The 19,380-nt window shown below is 45.2% G+C and overlaps 1 protein-coding gene across 1 annotated transcript; it reads right to left on the bottom strand.

Moving 5' to 3' along the window:
- Positions 1–3,587: 3,587 nt before the first annotated feature.
- Positions 3,588–18,775, bottom strand: AVPR1A (arginine vasopressin receptor 1A). The gene is made up of 2 exons (XM_086918010.1): positions 17,662–18,775; positions 3,588–4,784 (listed from the first exon to the last, which is right to left on the bottom strand). The coding sequence occupies exons 1-2, from the start codon at positions 18,626–18,628 to the stop codon at positions 4,492–4,494; spliced, it is 1,260 nt and encodes a 419-aa protein (XP_086774136.1). The 5' UTR covers positions 18,629–18,775; the 3' UTR covers positions 3,588–4,491.
- Positions 18,776–19,380: the final 605 nt, after the last annotated feature.

Here is a 19,380-nt window from a genome sequence, read left to right as displayed (position 1 = left end):
TTACATGATTATGACATTGCTCTCTAGAAAAGTGATGAGCTCTGTTAGGGTTTAGGGGTACTCCTCAAAAGGAGCTCCTACTGTTGTGGGTGACTACTGACACCATGCTCAGGCTTTGCCACTACTAATAGCTGGTGGAATTTGTGTCAGGTAGTGAGATGTCAGGTCCGTTTTACTGAAACTTACAGGGGCATTGCCTCTAGGCTCTCCTGGGTAAATCTGTGCACATAGTCCTAAACGGAAGCCCGTCATGCCCCCTGAGTACATGTCACCTGACCAAACCCTTAAGTCTGCTGAGAGGATCTATGCATATGGGCCTTCCTGAGAAGGGCGACTGTCGTCTTGTTTGCATAGAACCTTCCTTGGATAGCGGCAGTCTTAGATGTTATATTCCTTTGCCGCCAAGAATTACTTAGCATTACCAAGTCCAACTAAAACTGGAGCATGTCCCCCGAGTATTTAAGCATTTTGCTTGTCAAAGTATTGGGGAGAGGATGTAGCCTTGCGGCAAGAGCTGCCGACTTGGAGCTGGGGAACCCGGTCTGAGCCTCAGCGTCGGCTCAACATCCCGTGATTCTGGGCAAATCACTTAAGAGCTTGGCTGCGCCTGGCATTCCGTGCCGGTGCTGGACATTCCAATCGCGGGCGTGGTCATGACGGCTCCCAGCCGTCATCAGCGCATGCCCACCATGACTCATGACGGCTGAGAGCCGTTATGAGCACCGAAGGGGTTAATCTCTCCTTGCCTAACAAAAAGTGAATGTGTCCTTGTGTAACGTAATTGGTGCTCATGTTAAGCGCTCCAATACCTTTGGGTCGAGTTCACGCTACATAAATCTGCACACAAAAAAAAGAAATTGCTGGTGTGAGGCAGACTTACAACCCTGTGATCAGCACCCCATGAGGTGGCCTAGCACTGCTGTGAGTCTCTGTGTGTCCAACGTGAGGCTGAACTCCTGGCTGAACGAGGGCATGAACACCATGCTCTGTAAATATGTAATATATAATTGTCCAACCCTAATCGCTTTTTAAAATGTAATCTTGAGTGATTTGAAACTTGTATAAATGTAACTCTAACCACTAGTATCTGTGGTATACTTATATATTTACTATCATTCTTATGTAAATTTAGAGTTTATCTGTTTGTATCTTTTCCTTGAGGGAATTTTCAACTTGTATATATGCAACTCTAACCACTAGTATCTGTAGTAGACGTATGTACTTACTACCATTCTTTTGTGAATTTAGAGTTTTTCTGTTTGAATCTTTAATGTAACTCATGTACTCCGAAGTCCTTATGCAATGTAACTGGTCCTTTTGTAAAGCTCTCTGACACCTTTGGGTAAAGTTCGCACTACATACAATTGCATTAAATAAATAAATAAATAAAATAAAATGATCCTGTAAAAGGTTCCTTGTGAGGTTGCTTGTCACTATGAGCCCTACATCCCCACAGACTTTATGCTGCCTTTGACCCTGCAAGTGGACCCTGTGTTCTTGACTGTCACCTCTGTGAACCCCTACGACCCCCAGTGACCCAACCCAAAGGTTTTCCTGAGAGCCACCATCCTCAACATAGTGACTGCCAACTCCACAGTAGGCACATCTCACCAGCATGCCTGCAAAACCCATCAAAGCCAGCATCGCTGACACTGTGACCCTCTGGTGCTGTCCACCCAGCACAAGCACAAATGCGCACAACGCCAACGGCTGACCACCACATACTGGCCTGCCCCCATCCTTGAGGAACTGTGTGTCACTGCATGCTCTATCCTCGCCTCTTCACCTTGACTCTGAACTCTTGTAACAGACTACGAACAGTAAGAAACAATTGCACCAGTTCAATCAATTTTAGGTTAAATTCATATTGAATTAAAATCCTGATTTCCTTCATCCCAGCTTTCAGCAGAGACGGTTGAAATACACTGACTCTTAGAATCCCCTAGTGAGCATTATGCTTAAGAACCTCTTAAAGTTGCTGATTATATTTGCTTAATATAAGCAACAAAAGTCATATCCCTTTTAATAAACCGTATAACATTGCTTGGACAATCTATTGTGGATCTCATACTTGCGCTAACTAGATTTTGAATGCACCAACCTGCAACAGTAAGCTTTGATGGTTGACCACCCCACTATCTCCAGAAAGTCAAAGCCTAAAAATGAGGCCTTGGCATGTCAGCGAGTTTGCAGTAGAATCTGGTTTCTTCTTTTCCAGGGAATGCCTCAATACTTGTTACAAAGTTTGCAGCGACGGCTCGTGGAGGGAGTTACGGTGGGGCAGGAGGGTGGGGAGGGGGAGGGGCAGGGTGGAGGTTGCTAAAAACCGGCATATGGATAATTGCAGGTAAGTAAACAATTTAATTAATAAAACGAATTTCGTAGTGCGCCTTGCATCGCAAAATGCAATGCAGTCCGAGCTACGAAATTCGTTTTATTAATTAAATTGTTTACTTACCTGCAATTATCCATATGCCGGTTTTTAGCAACCTCCGCCCTGCCCCTCCCCCTCCCCGCCCTCCTGCCCCACCGTAACTCCCTCCACGAGCCGTCGCTGAAAGTTTGCCTATTTCCCTTTGCCTTGTGGAAGCCCAGAGACGTAACCTGCCAGATGTTTTGACTGAGCGCATACTATAGAGCTGCAGTGTCTGGACTGAGAGCTTGGATGCTTTGCCATTGCGGGTACCACAACACTGGACTATTTTGACGAAGACTGCATCACAGTGTAAAGGCATTAAGACTGTAGGGCAGATTTACAATAACTGGCTCATCCCCAGGGATGCGCCAGTTATTGTGCGCCGCAACTCCGCCTCCCATGGTGCACCGCATTTACAATGTGGGCACCATGGGGCAAAAACTTCACAGATGCGTCACGCATCTGTGCCGTAAAGGCGGCGCATTGCTGGAGTTGCATCACAAGCGCGACACAGCTCCAGCAATGCTCTCGGGGCCCTATCTGTCCAATGCTGTGTCAAGACTTACGCCTGCTTCAAGCAGGCGCAGGGTTTTGACGCAGCATTGGGCTAAAAGTGACTGAGTGAAATCTTTTACATTTCACTCAGCCACTTTTAGGAGGCGTTCCTGTGCAGGAACGCCCCTCCCTGTGCCGGAACCCCTCCTTCTGGCGCAGGGCTTTACAACGTGACGCATCTCCCAGATGCGTCACGTTGTAAATACCCCGCACCATGGCGCATCTTTTGCGCTGTCGCTGCGTCACAAAAGTGATGCACCGGCGGCGTACAAGAGGCGCAAGGGGCTTGTAAATCTGCCCCTAAGGGTCCCGGCCATGGAGTGGGGATGTTTTAACAAGAGTGTGTATCGCAACATTTGGATGTTCACAATGACAGTGTGTATAAAAGTGTTGGGATCTTTTGTCGCTAAGTGCATCTGTGAGTGCCAAGGTGGGTGGTTTGACTCAGTGTGATTTAAAGTTGCGTTAGCCTATTGATCATTTACACATTTCATCCACAAACCAACAATTTCCAGCGCTTTTTTCTAACTAGTGCTCATTGAATCATTCCGGGACGGAGAGCCGTCTCATTCGGCTGGATAGAAACCGTCAAAAAGAAGACAATTATATAATTACCCATATTTGCATATGCTTCATAGGCAGTATTTTTTAATAAATGTGTTAAATACATGAAAATACAGAGAAAGAGCTTTTGTTCGGTGCTTCGAGGAAGTCCGACAGTACAGAATTTGACACATTTTTCAGTTACCTAGCTATCAAGACAGCATTGTGATGTCTGTTTAAATGCTTTGTGTGCAGAGGATGAGGACAGCTGTGAACAATACATATATTAATATTCAAAGAACCATAAATAACACTGACATCGGTTTACAAATAATAGGCTGATGATTATTCTTTGGAGAAGTTCCTACATTCCATGTCTTCCTTCCCAATTACTTGGTAAGAGTTTACAAAAAACGTCGTGCTGTACAACTGCCTTCTTAAAAAAAATAGATTGCAGAATATTCTTAATTCCGCCCTGCTGTGGGCTGCGCTTCATCACATTGAGGGTTGGTGGGGTCTTTGGTCCTTTTCAAGCAGCATCTGGAACAGATGTTCACCGTCTCTTGTTCCTATACTGCTCCCATACTTTGACAGCTTAAGATATTGTGAAATAGCACTAATGTGACCCAAACACTGGGCCCAGAAGAGTTCCCAGTCTCTCGAGACACAAATACCAGACTAGAGCCAACAGTGGGCATCTGATAAGAGAAACTCACATATTAGTGTGCACCTTTCCCATTGATGCAGCAGCTCCCTGTCACTCTGAAGAGTGTTCAGCTGGTAGCATGGACACAAATTCTCAAACTGAGTTGCTTATTACAGAGGCCATAGCTTCTCAGCGTCATTGCATTGAAAGATGGTCCTGCCATTTTCCCTTCACAGTATATTGAGTGTGGTCTTCTGCACACTCGCCTGCATCCAGGTCTTGTAGTCCAGTCCACTTGCCCTTCGGTGCCGGCCCATTTGGGGTCGTGGCTTCAAGTCTGGATGGGAAGGAACCTGGTGGAGCGGATGGACTTGGGGGACTCCTTCCAGGCTTCCATGCTGTTGGTCGGACTCCGGTTGTTAATCCTCGTAAAAGAAGTCTGCCGCCGGCAGCTGCTGTCCGAGTCCTCCTTCTGGGTGTTATGTTGCATCTTCCGCCAACAAATGAAACTGTGGATGAAGTCTTGAAAAAGGTGCCCACTGAAGAACATGTATATCCAGGGGTTGCAACAGCTGTTTAGACTGGCCAGCAAGGACGTGACGGTGACTGCGGTGTTCTCGGAGTCTAAAAGGAGACAGAAGAGTACAATGACACTGTCTCTATCACTTCTCACTGCAGAATGCAAAAGGCTGCTAGACAAAATGAGAACTCAGGAAACATAGCTTTTATTGTAATATTAAGCATGTAAAGAATATATGTGAACATGACACAGCATCATTTTTCAATTCCAACAGATACAAGATAATGCTAGTACAATTTGTGCAGTAGACAATCTTCATGCATATTTGTTTGACATGGCCCTCTCTGTATTGTCATTTCCAAACGTTTTGCCTTCACCCCTCAAATTTTCTGAATTCGTTTTTGTTATCATTTAGACTTACCAGTGCTAAAGTGCTTGCACTTTCTCCTTTAAGCATGATAAAATTGGCCTACAGTTTAGTGGCACATTGTATTTACTGATAAGTCCCTATTACAGTGGTACAACATGTACCCAAGTCCTGTAAATTAAATGCTACTAGTGCGGCTGCAGCCCTGATTTTACCATCTGCTTAAGTAACCCTTGAAAACATGTCTTCGGCCTGCCATTGCTGCGTGTGTGCAGTTTTAAAATGCTAATGCGTCCAGACGAAATAAACCTTTTGCCATATCTAAATCTCCCTTTTTAATACATATGTCACCCCTATGGTAACAATTAAACAGCTCATATAGCAAGGTGCAATGTAAACATCCAAATTTGTTTTTCGCTACTGTGAGGCCTACATCTCTCATAGGATAACATTTGGTTACATTATTACATTTAATAAGTCCTAACATTTGATTGGGAACAGGTAGAAGTGTCATGTTTTATCTCAAAGGTATTGTAATTTAAAATCCCTTTTAATGAATTAGTAATGTTAAATGGATGGCATGCAGGGCCGGAATGACTACCGGGCATTTTGGAATGTTGCCGAGCTGGGGGCCGTTTCCACTGCAGTGGGGGCTGATTTAGTTAATGGAGACCTGTTTGTGCTGCAAAATAATTAACCCCTTCACTGCGGCGGCTATTCCGCCGCAGTGCTAAGGGGGCGGGGCGGCCGCGCGTCGGCCGCATGCTGGTGACGGAACCGCTCCGTCACCAGCGTCGGTTGACCTGTGCTTGTGACGGAGCGGTTCCGTCATGGCCCGCCCCGCTCAATAGAACGTCAGCGCAGGGGCAAAATTCGCGCCGCGCAGGCGCGCCGAGCGGGCCATGACGGAACCGCTCCGTCATCAGCACAGCTCACCCGTAGCTGATGGCGGAGCGGTTCCGTCATCAGCACTTAAGGGGTTAAAGCAAAACTAATTTCGTTCAGCACACGCAGGTCTCCATCAACGAAATCAGCCCCCAGCTCAGCAGCCTTCCAAAACGCCCGGTAGCCAGTCCGGCCCTGATGGCATGATAATATGCCAAGCTAGTACTCTGTTAAGTATGACACAATGTGCTATGTTTAGGTTGTTTTCTGTTCAAATTATCCCTGGTCTCTCTCTAGTAGTGTGCAGAATGAATTCACAGATCTTTTAAATGTGTGCTTCAAAAATGTCCTATGTATGTATGTACTTGTGAACTATGTAAATCTATATAGACACATTTAAAAATGTGTATATTCATTTTCTTAATGTATATGTATGTACTTATGCATGCATCTATTGTATGTTTCTGTGAAATAATTAACTGTGTTAGTAGTTACTTATGCAGCCACAGAAAACGAAACAAAGGACTTTATAGGCAGGTGAAAATGTTAGTAGGAACGCAACATTTTAAACTCCAAAAAACATAGAAATTCACCAGTTACAGCTAACTGAAGCACCTATAACTCGCGCCCTCATCACGCACTGCTTAGGACTTCAAATTTTACATAACACATGACATAGTCTATTACATCATCGATAACATCACAGATGACATCTGAAACTATATCATTGATGCCAACACTGCATGACGATGGTGCGAGTGATAGTTACTTCAGTTACCTATAACTGGTGAATTTCAGTCTTTTTTAAAGTCTAAAATGTTATGTTTTTACTAACATTTGTTGCCCTAACTATATCTTCACCTTCACTTTTGTTTTTTTCCAGTGAATATATATATATATATATATATATAGATATAGATATTGAATATATATAGTGAATATATATATAGAATATATATATATATATTTATATAGAACATATATATATATATAGTGACTATATATATGTGTGTGCATGTATTTGCTTATGCAACCATGTATCAATTTATGTGTGTGTAGATGTATACATTTACTATATGTGTATATATTCATTGATGCATGTGCATAGATGTATACTTTCAGTATGTCTGTACCTTTGAAAGTACACATAGACATTAATTCATTGACACGTTTAAGCTGAATGAATGAGTGAACTTACTGTGTGATACAATGACACCTCTGTGTGTGTGTGCACGATTGTACTAAGTGTGTCTCTGCATTTGCCAATTATCTTTGTTATTTTCTGGTCTGAATTTGACAAGTTGTTCCTATTTCTAATTTTAAAGTCTGTCTATTAAATGCAGTGCTCCGGTATGGCTTGGAGCCTTATAGGATCTTAAATAAACAGAAAATATTAAAAGAATAAAAGGCGCATGCATAGGAATGTCTGTGATATCTTTTTTCTAATCATGCTTAGCGTAAAGTTGACCAACGAAGTGAATCTGAACCCTCACCGAATAGGATTATTTATAACCGCAACAACAACAGGCCACTTGACATGGAGCTGGACTCGGTCCCTGCGTGATATACTGCCGTTGCTTGGGAACATTTTGGAAGGGTTACAGCGAGAGCTGATATGACAGCCTCCGCCTGTTATTTTACAGCCCCTTTGGCCAGTCCTCGCATTGCCGTGACCAATTGTAAATTTGAGCAATACTTCGCACGGGCCTCTGAGGATTTCATTACAAAATGGAGGCCATAAACTGCACTCGGACACTGACAGCAGCTTTGCAGATGAGTGTGAGGAAAGCCCAGAAAGATGAGCTGCGCAAACAGGATGCGCCAGTACAGGCGCGCCTGGACTCGGCTTCATGAGAAACACATTGTCCTTGAGAAACCCATAGTTCACAAAACACAGACATGTGGGCTAGCTATTTAGGTGCTGAGAATCTCAGCACTTAAATATGGAGTCCATAAATTTCCGAGATCGTCTCCTCACGGTACCTGCATGAGGTCTCCATAGCAAGTTATAAAATCAGACATTAACTAGTGCTAAGTGGTAAATATGTAGCTGCAAAATGTCTGGTGACTTCGTTAACTCCAGCCCCCCCTATCCAATAAGGCAGGATCATGAGGTGTGAGGTAATACCCTTGTTCACTAAGTTCTCGATGTCTCCTGTTTTCATAATGACAAATGTTGCAAGAATTTTTTGAAGAAAGCTTTAAGTATTCCTGCTAAAAATACAAGAAACGATAAGAGGCATAGCAAAGTCAAAGACAAACAAACTGCCAGACTTGCTGCGAATTTCCATGCCTATATATACTAGTCATCATCATGTTCTGGTTTGCATATTAGGTATTTTAAAAAAATAAGCTTTAGAGTGCAAATTTGACAGTTAATCTTATGAGGGCCATGTTGGTCTGTGGGTGTTTCTGCATGGTCCTATGCGGTAGGGTAGGCCTCCAACACATGTTTCACGAAGAAGCCGGAAAAGGGCTGAAAATTGAGGTCACTGGAGAACATGTATATCAGGGCTGGTTGTGCTGACTTCTTAATCATCGCACCTTCTTCTCCCAGTTTCCAGTAGGTACTGGTACCTTTGATGGTTCAACTGATCCAAGAAATCCTAACACCGCTGGGTGTCAACTCTGGGTGCAGGTGGCACCTTCCGAAGGCCCTTTGATACATGTGACGCTGCAGTTGCTGCCTCTGGTCTCAGGGGCCAAGAAGGCAGCAGAATGAAGCAAAGTACAAAGAGGTCCCCTAGAGTCAAGTTTTAATTCTCTATTTTCAACCTCTTGCCCTGACCTAAGCCTCTCGGCACAAATAGGAGTCTGTTGGGGGCGGGGGGGGGGGGGAGGGGAGCGGGCATTACACACAGCATAAGGGATTACATGGTTGGTGACATCACTTCCACTACCACAGATATTTTGGTGAATCTATGTATCTGGTGACACGTGACTTTACTTTAATGGCATGTGTAATGGGAAGACACTGATATAATGATAATGCCAGCCTGTCACTCAGAACACATCTGACAGATCATTTTGTTTTCAAAGTAATCTGTGTCAAGGTCTTCTGGTTTACTTGGTCTCCTTCTCCTAATGTGCGACAATAGCCCTTGGCAGTGTTTATTTTATTGAGTATTTCCGCTCTGAATGGAGCTCTGGTGCATCAAGGTCTGGTCACACTTAAGAAATCTACAAAATTAAATAAGTGATGAAATAATATAGTATTTGCCCTAAATGGTCGTATTAAGAAGAATGGCCAATTGAACTACAAATTATATGAAAATATGCAAACATGTGGGAAAAGGTATTCTTTGTAGGAAAGAATTAAGAAATCGGCAAGTCCTTGAAATGTATGACTTTTACCTGACTCAGAAAAGCTTGTGGTGTATTCCATAGACATTTTAAATTTTAGACATTTTTTGTACGTCTGTGTGTCTGTCCTAGGTGTGAGAATTATCCACAATTAGAAATTCTGTAGGCTTGTTGTAAGTGTAAGCCAAAATGTGAAATATTTTTCCCCTTTATGTAGAAAATTATTTGTATTTTTCATGTGAACATTCAACACCCCCATATATTGGGGTGTTACAAACCCTTTCCTTTGGGTTCACCACCTCTTACATATGCGAAGAGCAATGTAAAAATGTGGGCAAACCCAGAAGTGTCGACCCTATATGGCCACATCGCTTGTTTGGCCCACTCTTTTATTTTATCATTTGTATTAAAAAAAATGCTCATATTGCGAATTGTCATCAGTTATTAGTGACATGTTCGCACACAAAAATCTCCAGTTCATGCCCTTTATAACTGAAATATGATATCTGGAATGTACCTAGTCATATGTCTTTAATTGCTCAGCAGAATTATAGCCCCTGGAAAATGCATTCCCAAAACATTTCTTCTTGGGCATCTTATGCTGTGTACATCTCTAACCTACTCATTCACTCGCTCATTCAAGTACTTGCTTATACGGTGACACTCACTAATTCACTTAATAACTAGTGTACTCATGCATTCACTACCGTACTTATTCACGCACTCATCAACGTACTTCCTTCGTTCGATTACTCGTTTATTAATGTACTCGTTTACTCTCTACCTGCTCATTCATACCTTCAGAATACCACAATGGATCGCACACCGCTAGCCTCTCCTCCGGATCGCCCCAAAGCACTCTGGTATTTGAAGTGCGTGTAGTTCGAAGAGTAGAAACAAAGTTTGTAAGTGGTTCACCAAAGTTGGTGCGAGTAGGTACTCGTTGTCCCCAAGATCTCTAGACCCGAGACATGGCCCAGGTTTTGGGATAGTTTCCCTCATCAGTAGAGAAGTATTTGGGGTGGATGAGAAGGCCGCCAAGTATCCGTCACAGGCCCTGATTCCTCTACGGCGCGCAGGTGCGTCTCCAGGAGCTTTTCAGCTCGGGGCTCATGGGAGCGCTATAAGTAGAATACCACAATGGATCGCACACCGCTAGCCTCTCCTCCGGATCGCCCATAAGCACTCTGGTATTTGAAGTGCGTGTAGTTCGAAGAGTAGAAACAAAGTTTGTAAGTGGTTCACCAAAGTTGGTGCGAGTAGGTACTCGTTGTCCCCAAGATCTCTAGACCCGAGACATGGCCCAGGTTTCAGGATAGTTTCCCTCATCAGTAGAGAAGTATTTGGGGTGGATGAGAAAGCCGCCAAGTATCCGTCACAGGCCCTGATGCCTCTACGGCGCGCAGGTGCGTCTCCAGGAGCTCGTCAGCTCGGGGCTCATGGGAGCGCTATAAGTAGAATACCACAATGGATCGCACACCGCTAGCCTCTACTCCGGATCGCCCCTAAGCACTCTGGTATTACTTCGTTCTTTGGGTTTACTCTTTAAATGCTTTACTCATGCAATAACTCACAAATTCACTAACATATTAATTACTCAACTTTCTTGTTCATGCTTTCAATAACAGGTGTTCCTACTCATTCGCTCACTCATTCACTTTACCACTTTTTACTGCTCTTTCCCTAAATTAGTCATACGCTATAGCAATTGTTTACTTGCACACCACTCATTAAAACAAACTGTTTCTGAGTTTAAACAACCTATTTCTCCAGCCATTAGCCTGATGAACCGAGGGTGCTAACTTGCTTGTTTCGAGGCACTCCCATCTTGATAGTTAAGAGGAGGTGGTAGAGGTAAATTATACAGGAAGACTATATATTAATTTTCCAAAGATCACAGATTGTCAACCAAGCAGGTTCGATTGTAATTGGATGTTACATCTTCAGGTTAGGCTCAGGTAGGCAACAAATCTCTAAGCCATGGTATATTTCACTAAGAGGTGGCACAAAAAGAGCTTAGAAGGGATTCTATGACATTAGGGCAAAAAAACAAGACTGATAAAAGGCAACCTTTGTCGAGACACGTTCAATAAAACAACAATAGATCATCTGAAGGCGGGCACACTCGCATGGTGGTGAGGGGAGGGAGAAGGAAGGAGAAGGTGCGGGAGAGTGAGGACAAAGAGATGAGGGAGAGGGGACTGAGAAGGAAAGAGGAGAGAGAGGTGATGGAGAGAGAGAGAAAAAGATGAGAGAAAGGTGTGGTAGAAAGGAAAGAGGGGTAGAGTAGATGGAGGCAAGATAGTAAAAGGAAGAGGAGAAGGTGTGAAGAGTGAAAGCAAAAGAGACAGAGACAATATAGACACAAGAGTGCTAGAAGTCATAGAAAAGAAAGAGACTCTAGGGGGCGGAAGAGAGATATTGATGAGAGACAAAAAGAAAGGCGGGAGAAGCAAGGACAGGGAGACCAACGAAGGTAGAGGAGATAGAAAAAGAAAAGGAGAGAGAAGACAGCAATGCAGAGAGAAAGAGAGGGCACGGGGAGCGCCCAAATGCCTTTGAAAGAAAAGGACTGCCGGGCAATAGGGTGAACATATGTGTACCAGGGAAAGAAAGCTAAAATGGTTTCGCGTACTCACTCCTCCGGACCAGGTTGCAAAAATAAGGAGGGGATGGTTTGAAGGAAAAATATTGGGTCCCTTAAATGAAATCCACCGTGGGATAAGGGGTGATAAATGATGACACTACAACTAATTATGCTGTTTACAGGGGGCCTTGTTGGCAGCTCCACTTGATCAGTTCCAAATGTTTTCTGTTGGATCCGTCTGAAGCTGATGAGTTTTTGGGCAGTGGCCCAAGGGAAGAACACAAGGGAAATTCTACTCAGTAAACAAACACATCATGTGAAGGACTAAATACCACAAAAATGGGGAACCCATTTCCAGCCGGAATCAACTGGAATGCTCTTGGCAACACTTGAATGGATGCCTAAAAATCCAGGTGTCTACCACTGGACCCAGTAGAAGTCATTTGTAGTTGGTCCATGGGACTGCACAAGGAAAATAATCTTTTTATAGGATCATTAATGAAACACCTTAGAATAATAATAAGTAATTCGTTTCCAGGGAATGTTGTACTAATAAAAATGATAAGATCTGAGGACAACCATTAATGTGATTGGAACATCTGTTATTTACATCATCTATAAATTGCATAAATATTGTATGAATCGCCATTGCAAACAGTCTTCATGGAAGTTGTTCTACAGCAGACTCTCACTGATAGGTCAGCTTTGAAATGATAACACATGGAGAAGATCACGAATGGGCCTTCACAGGCACCAACTGATGGCATTCCAGGGTATTTGTCACAGAATGTGCCCTCTCACAGGCCCAAAAGTGATCAAGAGTGAAAGCAATGAGCCGCCCACAACAGGTTGCCTGGATGGTCCCAAATGGGTATTATTAGTGATGCTTATAGGTATAGTTTGCAGAGAATGTGCCCTCTAGAATAGGTATTTTACAAAGAATTTAATTTTCAGATAATGTACATTCGTACGGGCCCTCAGAGAAAATGACATCTCAAGGGTTTGTGGGGCATTTGGCAAAAAATATTTTTTGGGGCAACTGTTTGTGACAACTCTACATTTATTACACCTTTTTCAAGCCCTCTCATTGCCAAATAATATTGAATTAAATGTTAAACCTTCAGAAACGGGGGCACACAAACACAGCCGAAAGCTCAAGCCCCTAGTGACCGCCTGTCAAAGAGCAGTAGAGAAAGTTAAACAAACCTTGCTAAATCCATTTCTTTTGTTAGTCTGCATCTATTTTTTTTTTACTTGCTACATCAACATTTCATGTAAAATTAAATCAACATTTCATGTGAAATTAATTGTCTAACCAGTTTGCTACTTAATTGAAGGAAAACATAATAAGGGTGACTGTTTAAATGTTTAGTGAACTAGTCCAAAACTCATTATATATCCCCGATAAGCAGATGCTGTAGGCTAACTAAGGAAAAAGAAATATTAACAGCTGGCATAAATCCGCCGAATGAATTTGTATGTTATAATTTGTACAAATTTTTTAAATCCATGTTAGCTTTATATTAATTTGTGATGTACTTATCTGTTGCTAAATTCTCTTCCCATTTTTTTACTTTATGTTTTGTTATATTTGTGGTCCTCGGTTGAGTACCAACACAAATAAAAACTTTTGACTTTGACTTTGACTTTGACTAGTCCAAAACATTAAAGTAAGACATAGGCGTAAAAAAATTTAAATTGTACCTTTACCTGCTGAATATTTGTAAACATAAATGTAGCTCCCTTCACTAGTGCTCTTGCAACGAGTTACTCTGATGGGTTTCCACATTTCATTTGTTAAAATCTAATCACTTTCTCATAATTTCTCTGCCCTTGCCTCGTCCCTCCTTTCCTCTTTATGTGTGTACACTTATCTGGCTATACTGTTACCTGTGACTCTGTTGAGTACTAGATTTTGGATGGGACTGGGTACAGGAGATGGCCCTTCGAGAGATGTGAAGTAGAGGGAGAAGAGGGTAGTGCTATAGATGACATGGAAAGAAATGTGAGGCGGGGAGAAATGAAATGAATAGAGAAAGGTAAGGTAGCCAAAACAAAAAGAGAAGTATAACAAGGAAAATGTTGGCAGAGAAAGATAGAAATATTTGAGGTTTTAGAGTGTATTATGGAGGTACAGAAAGATAGGGGCGTACAGAACTCCAAGGAGTGAGGAAAAGAGAGATAATATAGATAAAGAGGTTAATTAGAGAGAGTTAAAGGTAGCGAGAGGCAGAGATAGAGATACCTCGGGAAAATCTAAAAGAGGAAAGGTGGGGAGAAAGCAAAATGAGAAGAGGAATTGAAAAAAACGGGTCAGGGGATGAGAGAAAGGCAGAGAGAGAGAGAGGTGGAGGATGGAAAAAGTAATGAGGTTTAGAGTGAAAAGAGGAAGTTGAGAGCCATACACAAAAACAGAAACATTTGTGAGTTAAAGAAATGGTGAGGTAGGCAGATTTATAAATAAAGAGATTAAGAGAAATAGTTTAGGTAAAAGGAGTGAGTTGAAATTGAGAAGGAGGTCCAGAAAGACGTATGTGTTTCAGAGAGAGATGAGTTGATGATAGAGTTAAAGGGTACAAGTAGAGAAATAGAGTTGGCCAGAAAGGAGAGGGATTATCTACAGAGCTGATGGAAAGGTAACACACGGAGAATGAGAGAAAGGGGAGGTGGAATTGTAAGGCAGTGAACTGATGGTGAGGTAAATTGAGAGGTAAGGTAGTGTGGGAGATAGCAGTGGGAAAGAAAGATGTGAGGTAGTGAGGGAGATGTGAGATAGAAAGGGGAATGAGACAGAAATGTGAGGGGGTGGTGAGGTAGAGAAAGGGCTGAGAGAGAGGTAGAGGGAGGTTAGGTAGAAGAAACACAAAGTAAAGATGAAGATGAGGTTGTGTGAGAAATGAAGTAACTGGACGAGAGGTTCAGGGAGCTCAGATGGATAAAGAGAACTGAAGTACTGAGAGAGGGGTAGAGGGAGCTGAGGTAGTGAAAGGAGACCAGAGTGATACATATAGATGTAGGCACAGAGAGTGAACGAGAGGGGGCACGGTCCTCAGAGAGGTAGAGAGAGAGAAAAAGTTGAGTGAGGTGTTTTTGGTATACGATAGGAGTGAGATAGACAAAGGTGAGGTCGAGAGAGTTGAGACTGTGCATTAAGGTACATAACGAAGGAGAGGGGGTGAAGGTAGCAGGGGTGGGGTGTGGTGAAGGAAGGAGAGAAAATGATGCAGGAAGATTATTTTTCTATGTAATTCCCAACCAGCTGCCTAAGAGTGTAACAGTTAAGACTGGGTAGTCCAGGCATGCACACCAAGGGGCAGATGTATTGTTTCTTTGCTCAATGCAGAGCCACATTTAATCAAAACAGGCTGTTGCTGCTCACTATCCCTGCACTGGTGTACAACTAGGCTGCCTACTTCGAGGCAAAAACTTTGCACCATGCTGTAGAGTTGTGTGCATGTTGCCTAGCACAGGATTTGTACTGGAAGCATACCTTTTCAGTACAAAATCCCATGTCTAGACAATTCTCAAACATTCCACACATCGTACCAGTGTTGTATAGTGCAGCACACTTCAATATGTGGAATGTTTGGAGAAATTATAACATTTCTCCTTGTTGGATTCTGCTTCAAGGGGGTGTTATTTTGCTAACGTAAAGCCCAGTAGATTGGGTTTAGCTTTCAAAAATGTGGGCGCGTATGTTAAGCTGTCCAAGCTACATCCATTTAATGCCCCTACAGATCAAAGTGATTCAAAGATGTGATGAGAAAACAGTGCCTTTGCATCGCAAAATACTTATTATGCTGGAGAGTAAATACCCCTGCAAGAGTTTTCGCTGCTTTGCGTCACTTGGCGTGACTTTGCCCTTAGTAATCTTAATAAATCTATGGTAGGTTTTTGTGAACTGGGGTCAGCAGTCAAAAGATTAAAAGAAGAGTGTTTTCAAGCGTTTGGTATAATCCTGTCCCTATGACGTCCCATTCACTTTACCAGGGTGCCTCACAGAAGGTGGTGGCCCTGGGCAGCTGCCCACTTTTTCCGTGTCTTGAAACAGGAGAATCTGTTCTAATTTGCCAAGAATGTAACCGCCTGGCAGTCCCTCCTTGATTTGACACAGGCATGAAACACTTTTCGTTTGAAGACAATGTCCTCTCTCAAAAGGATTACAAATCTCAAACTATGACAGGTTGCAAAAAATATCCTAAACCACATGTTGTGTTACTCGTGTGCAAGCTACCCTCATTGATGGGACATGGGTGTTAAACTAACTGAAGAGAATGCCCGAACTTAAAGGCTCTACGTGATAGGACACAGGTGAGAAGGAGAATTGTATGCCTGAGGCACGCCTGGCTAAACCATGCATGCCTCTACTATGGGTCCCTGACAACGAATGGGTCAAAACAATTCATTCCTTTACCACGCATGCCGTTACCACGTAATTTTCTGGTAAAATTATGACTAGTAAAGGAATGTGTGATAAACATCATACCTCAACCCCTCCCTACCCTGAGCCCTAAAAACGACCCCGCCTGAGCCCTAAACACTACCCCAATCTTCCCTGAGCCCTAAACACTACTCTGACCCGCAAGCCCTAAACACTACCTGACCTCCCTGTGCCCTAAACACTACCCGACCCCTAAACATTATCCAACCCCCCCACCAGCCCTCAAAATTACCCCGACTCTAAACATTACCCCCCTGAGCCCTAAACACTACCCTGACCCCCACCAGGCCTGAACACTACAAGACCCACCCTGAGCCCTAAAAACTACTGCAACCCCCGAGCCCTAAAAAGTACCCCAACACTTAAAAACTGCCCCCCCCCCCCACCACCACTAAGCTCACTGCACCCTCTACTGATCCTTCCTGTTCCTGGGCCTGCCCATGCCCCCGCCCCCCTCTGGACCGCACACTGTCTTGCGTGGTAAAGGCATGCGTGGTTGAGCTTGCGGGAAATGGCCCGCGCGGCTCGCCCGCGTGTAAAGGCAGTTTCCAAGAAGCAGAGCCCTTCTGCAGCGAAGCCCCATATCACATGGAGTACAGGGATGGAACTGCACTAATCTGACCAAAGTTAAACTCCCAGAAAAGCTGCAGGTGGGAAACACTGCTAGCTTTTAGAGAAGCTCCTTCGCTATCCTTCGAGTTACAGGTGGACGCTGCTAGTGTTCCGAGAACGCCTCCCCAACATCTTTTACAAGGGTACAACTGACAGCTTCTTTACATATAATGTCCTCTATTGGGGGGCGTGTTGCCAAAAGCCTCCCTCTCACGCAGGCGTGAAGCTGAGAGTTGGAGAGAACCCCCTTCCCACCGGTCTTCCAGGTGTGAAATGGCTAGTTTGCAGAGAAGTCCCCTTTCTCACAAGTTACTGGTCTTAAACAATGCTAGTTTCAAAGACTTGCCCGAGTAACAGGAGTGGAACTACTAGTGTGCGCAAAATGCCTCCTTTCACGTGGATTACAGGTGGGACACTGAGCTGGTGCAGAAACCCCATGAAACAGAGCTAATTTACATATAATGCTCCTTCAACTGCCCTGAAGGTCGTGGTAAATGCGTGCATGATGCTGTCCCTTGCTCGAGGTCCAGATCTCACGTGGGATACAAATGTGAAACCGATACTTTGTAGAGAACACCCCCCTTTCACGAGTTACCAGTGTCAAATTGCTAGTTTTCCCAGATAGTGCCTTTTCCTACGAGTGTTACATGTCTGACACTGCGCTAGTTTGCCAGAATGTCCCCTCGCCCTAACAGGGCCCGGGGCCCTGGGAGTAGTAACCCCAATAGCTACTTTGCCAAGCAGGTCCCCTCCCGCGGACGCCCCCCGGCGGCCTGCGGCACCTACCGATCCACATGAAGTTCCTGTCCCAGACGGACCAGGTCTGCACGGTGAAGAAGGGCGCCCAGCAGATGACATAGGCGGACACAATGACGAAGGTCATCTTGACGGTGCGGATTTTGGCCCTGGAGATGGTCTTCACGCTGCTGACGGCCGAGGTGGAGAGCAGCTGGGCCCCGCCGCCGCTGGACGGCCGCGTCTTGCCCCGGATGTTGGTCCAGATGATGTAGCAGATGAAGCCGTAGCAGGTGGCCAGGATGAGGACTGGCACCACGAAGATGCTGAGGGCGATCCAGGTGACGTAAGCCCTGGCCCCCCAGGGCTCGATGAAGTTCGCCCAGCAGTCGTAGACCTGCGAGCCGCTGCGCACCTCGCGCATGGAGAAGATGGCATACTGAGGCGTGCTGAGCAGCAGGCTGAGCGCCCATGCGCCGCCGATCATGGCGTGCGAGCGCCGGCCCGGCTGCTGCAGCGTCTTCAGCGGGTGGCACACGGCGATGTACCGGTCGGCCGTCATGGCCACCAGCATGTAGGCCGAGGCGAACATGCCGAAGACCTGCAGGTGCTTCACCACCCGGCAGAGGGCGTCCGTGCCGCGGAAGCGGTAGGTCACCTCCCAGCAGAGCTGGGGCAGCACCTGGAAGAGCGCCACCACCAGGTCGGCCAGGCTGAGGTGGCGGATGAAGAGGTGCATGCGGGAGGACTTGCGCCGGCTGCGCTGCAGTGCCAGCAGCACGCAGCCGTTGCCCACCACGGCGGCCGCGAAGATGAGCGCCAGCACGGCCACCTCCACCCGCGCCAGCGCCTCGTCGCGGTCCAGCAGGTCCGAGGAGTTGGTGCTGGACGGGGTGGGGGGCGGGATGGAGCTGGCCAGGCCGGGGTAGCCCGGGGCCCCCGTCAGGCTGGAGTTCCAGCGGGTGAGCAGGGGGTCCGAGGATGGCCACGGGGTCGCTGGGCTGCCACTGAAGCGCATGGTGCTGCCAAGGAGGAGAAAGTCTTCCCAAAGTGCCCGTGCGCCTCTCTGCACCGCAACTAGAAGCGCGATAGTCTCCTCCTCCCGCAGGCTCCCCTGTACATGTCCTCACTCCCCTCTAACTCTCCACCCTTCGGAGACTATCATTCACTCGCCCCCACTGGCTTCACACTCTCCTCCCACCTCCTTATGAGAGGTTCTCTTCTCCATCTCCCCCTCGCTCCCACCCCTCTCACTCTCTTCTACCGCCTCTCTATTGCTCCATCATCTTACTCCTTTCTCCCAACTCTCCACATCTTCCCCTTACAACTCACATCTATCTTTCCCCAATAACTCAACCCACCTCCCCATATTCTTCCCCATCGCCCCTTCCCTATTTTTCTCTCTCATTTCCTTAAGTCCGTTTCACTCAATTCACTTTTCTCCTAATTTTCCCTCGCTAAAACCCTGTACGTTTTACCCCTGTTCCCCGTCACTTTCTTCTCTTCCACCAGCTTGTCATCTTTATCCCTCACAACCTCTCTCCACTACAGTGCAGTTGGAGATGAACAAGCCACTGAAAGCTCGAGCCAGGCTCGAGACAGATGCTTGGCTCTGGTTCGGCTCGAGGTCCTGTGAGACAATCGAGCCCAAAGCGAGCGGAGCCTTCATGCGGCTTCCGCTTGCCACCGACTGTTCAGCGCCCTGACCAAGAATCAAAGACAAAGCATTAGAAAGTGATTTAACTTAGGCAAACTTTTCTAAGTTCATGT

The sequence above is a fragment of the Lissotriton vulgaris genome, chromosome 1_1 (assembly GCF_964263255.1).
Source record: "Lissotriton vulgaris chromosome 1_1, aLisVul1.2, whole genome shotgun sequence".
Lineage (NCBI taxonomy): Eukaryota > Metazoa > Chordata > Amphibia > Caudata > Salamandridae > Lissotriton > Lissotriton vulgaris.
This window is presented reverse-complemented; position numbering and strand designations above follow the sequence as displayed.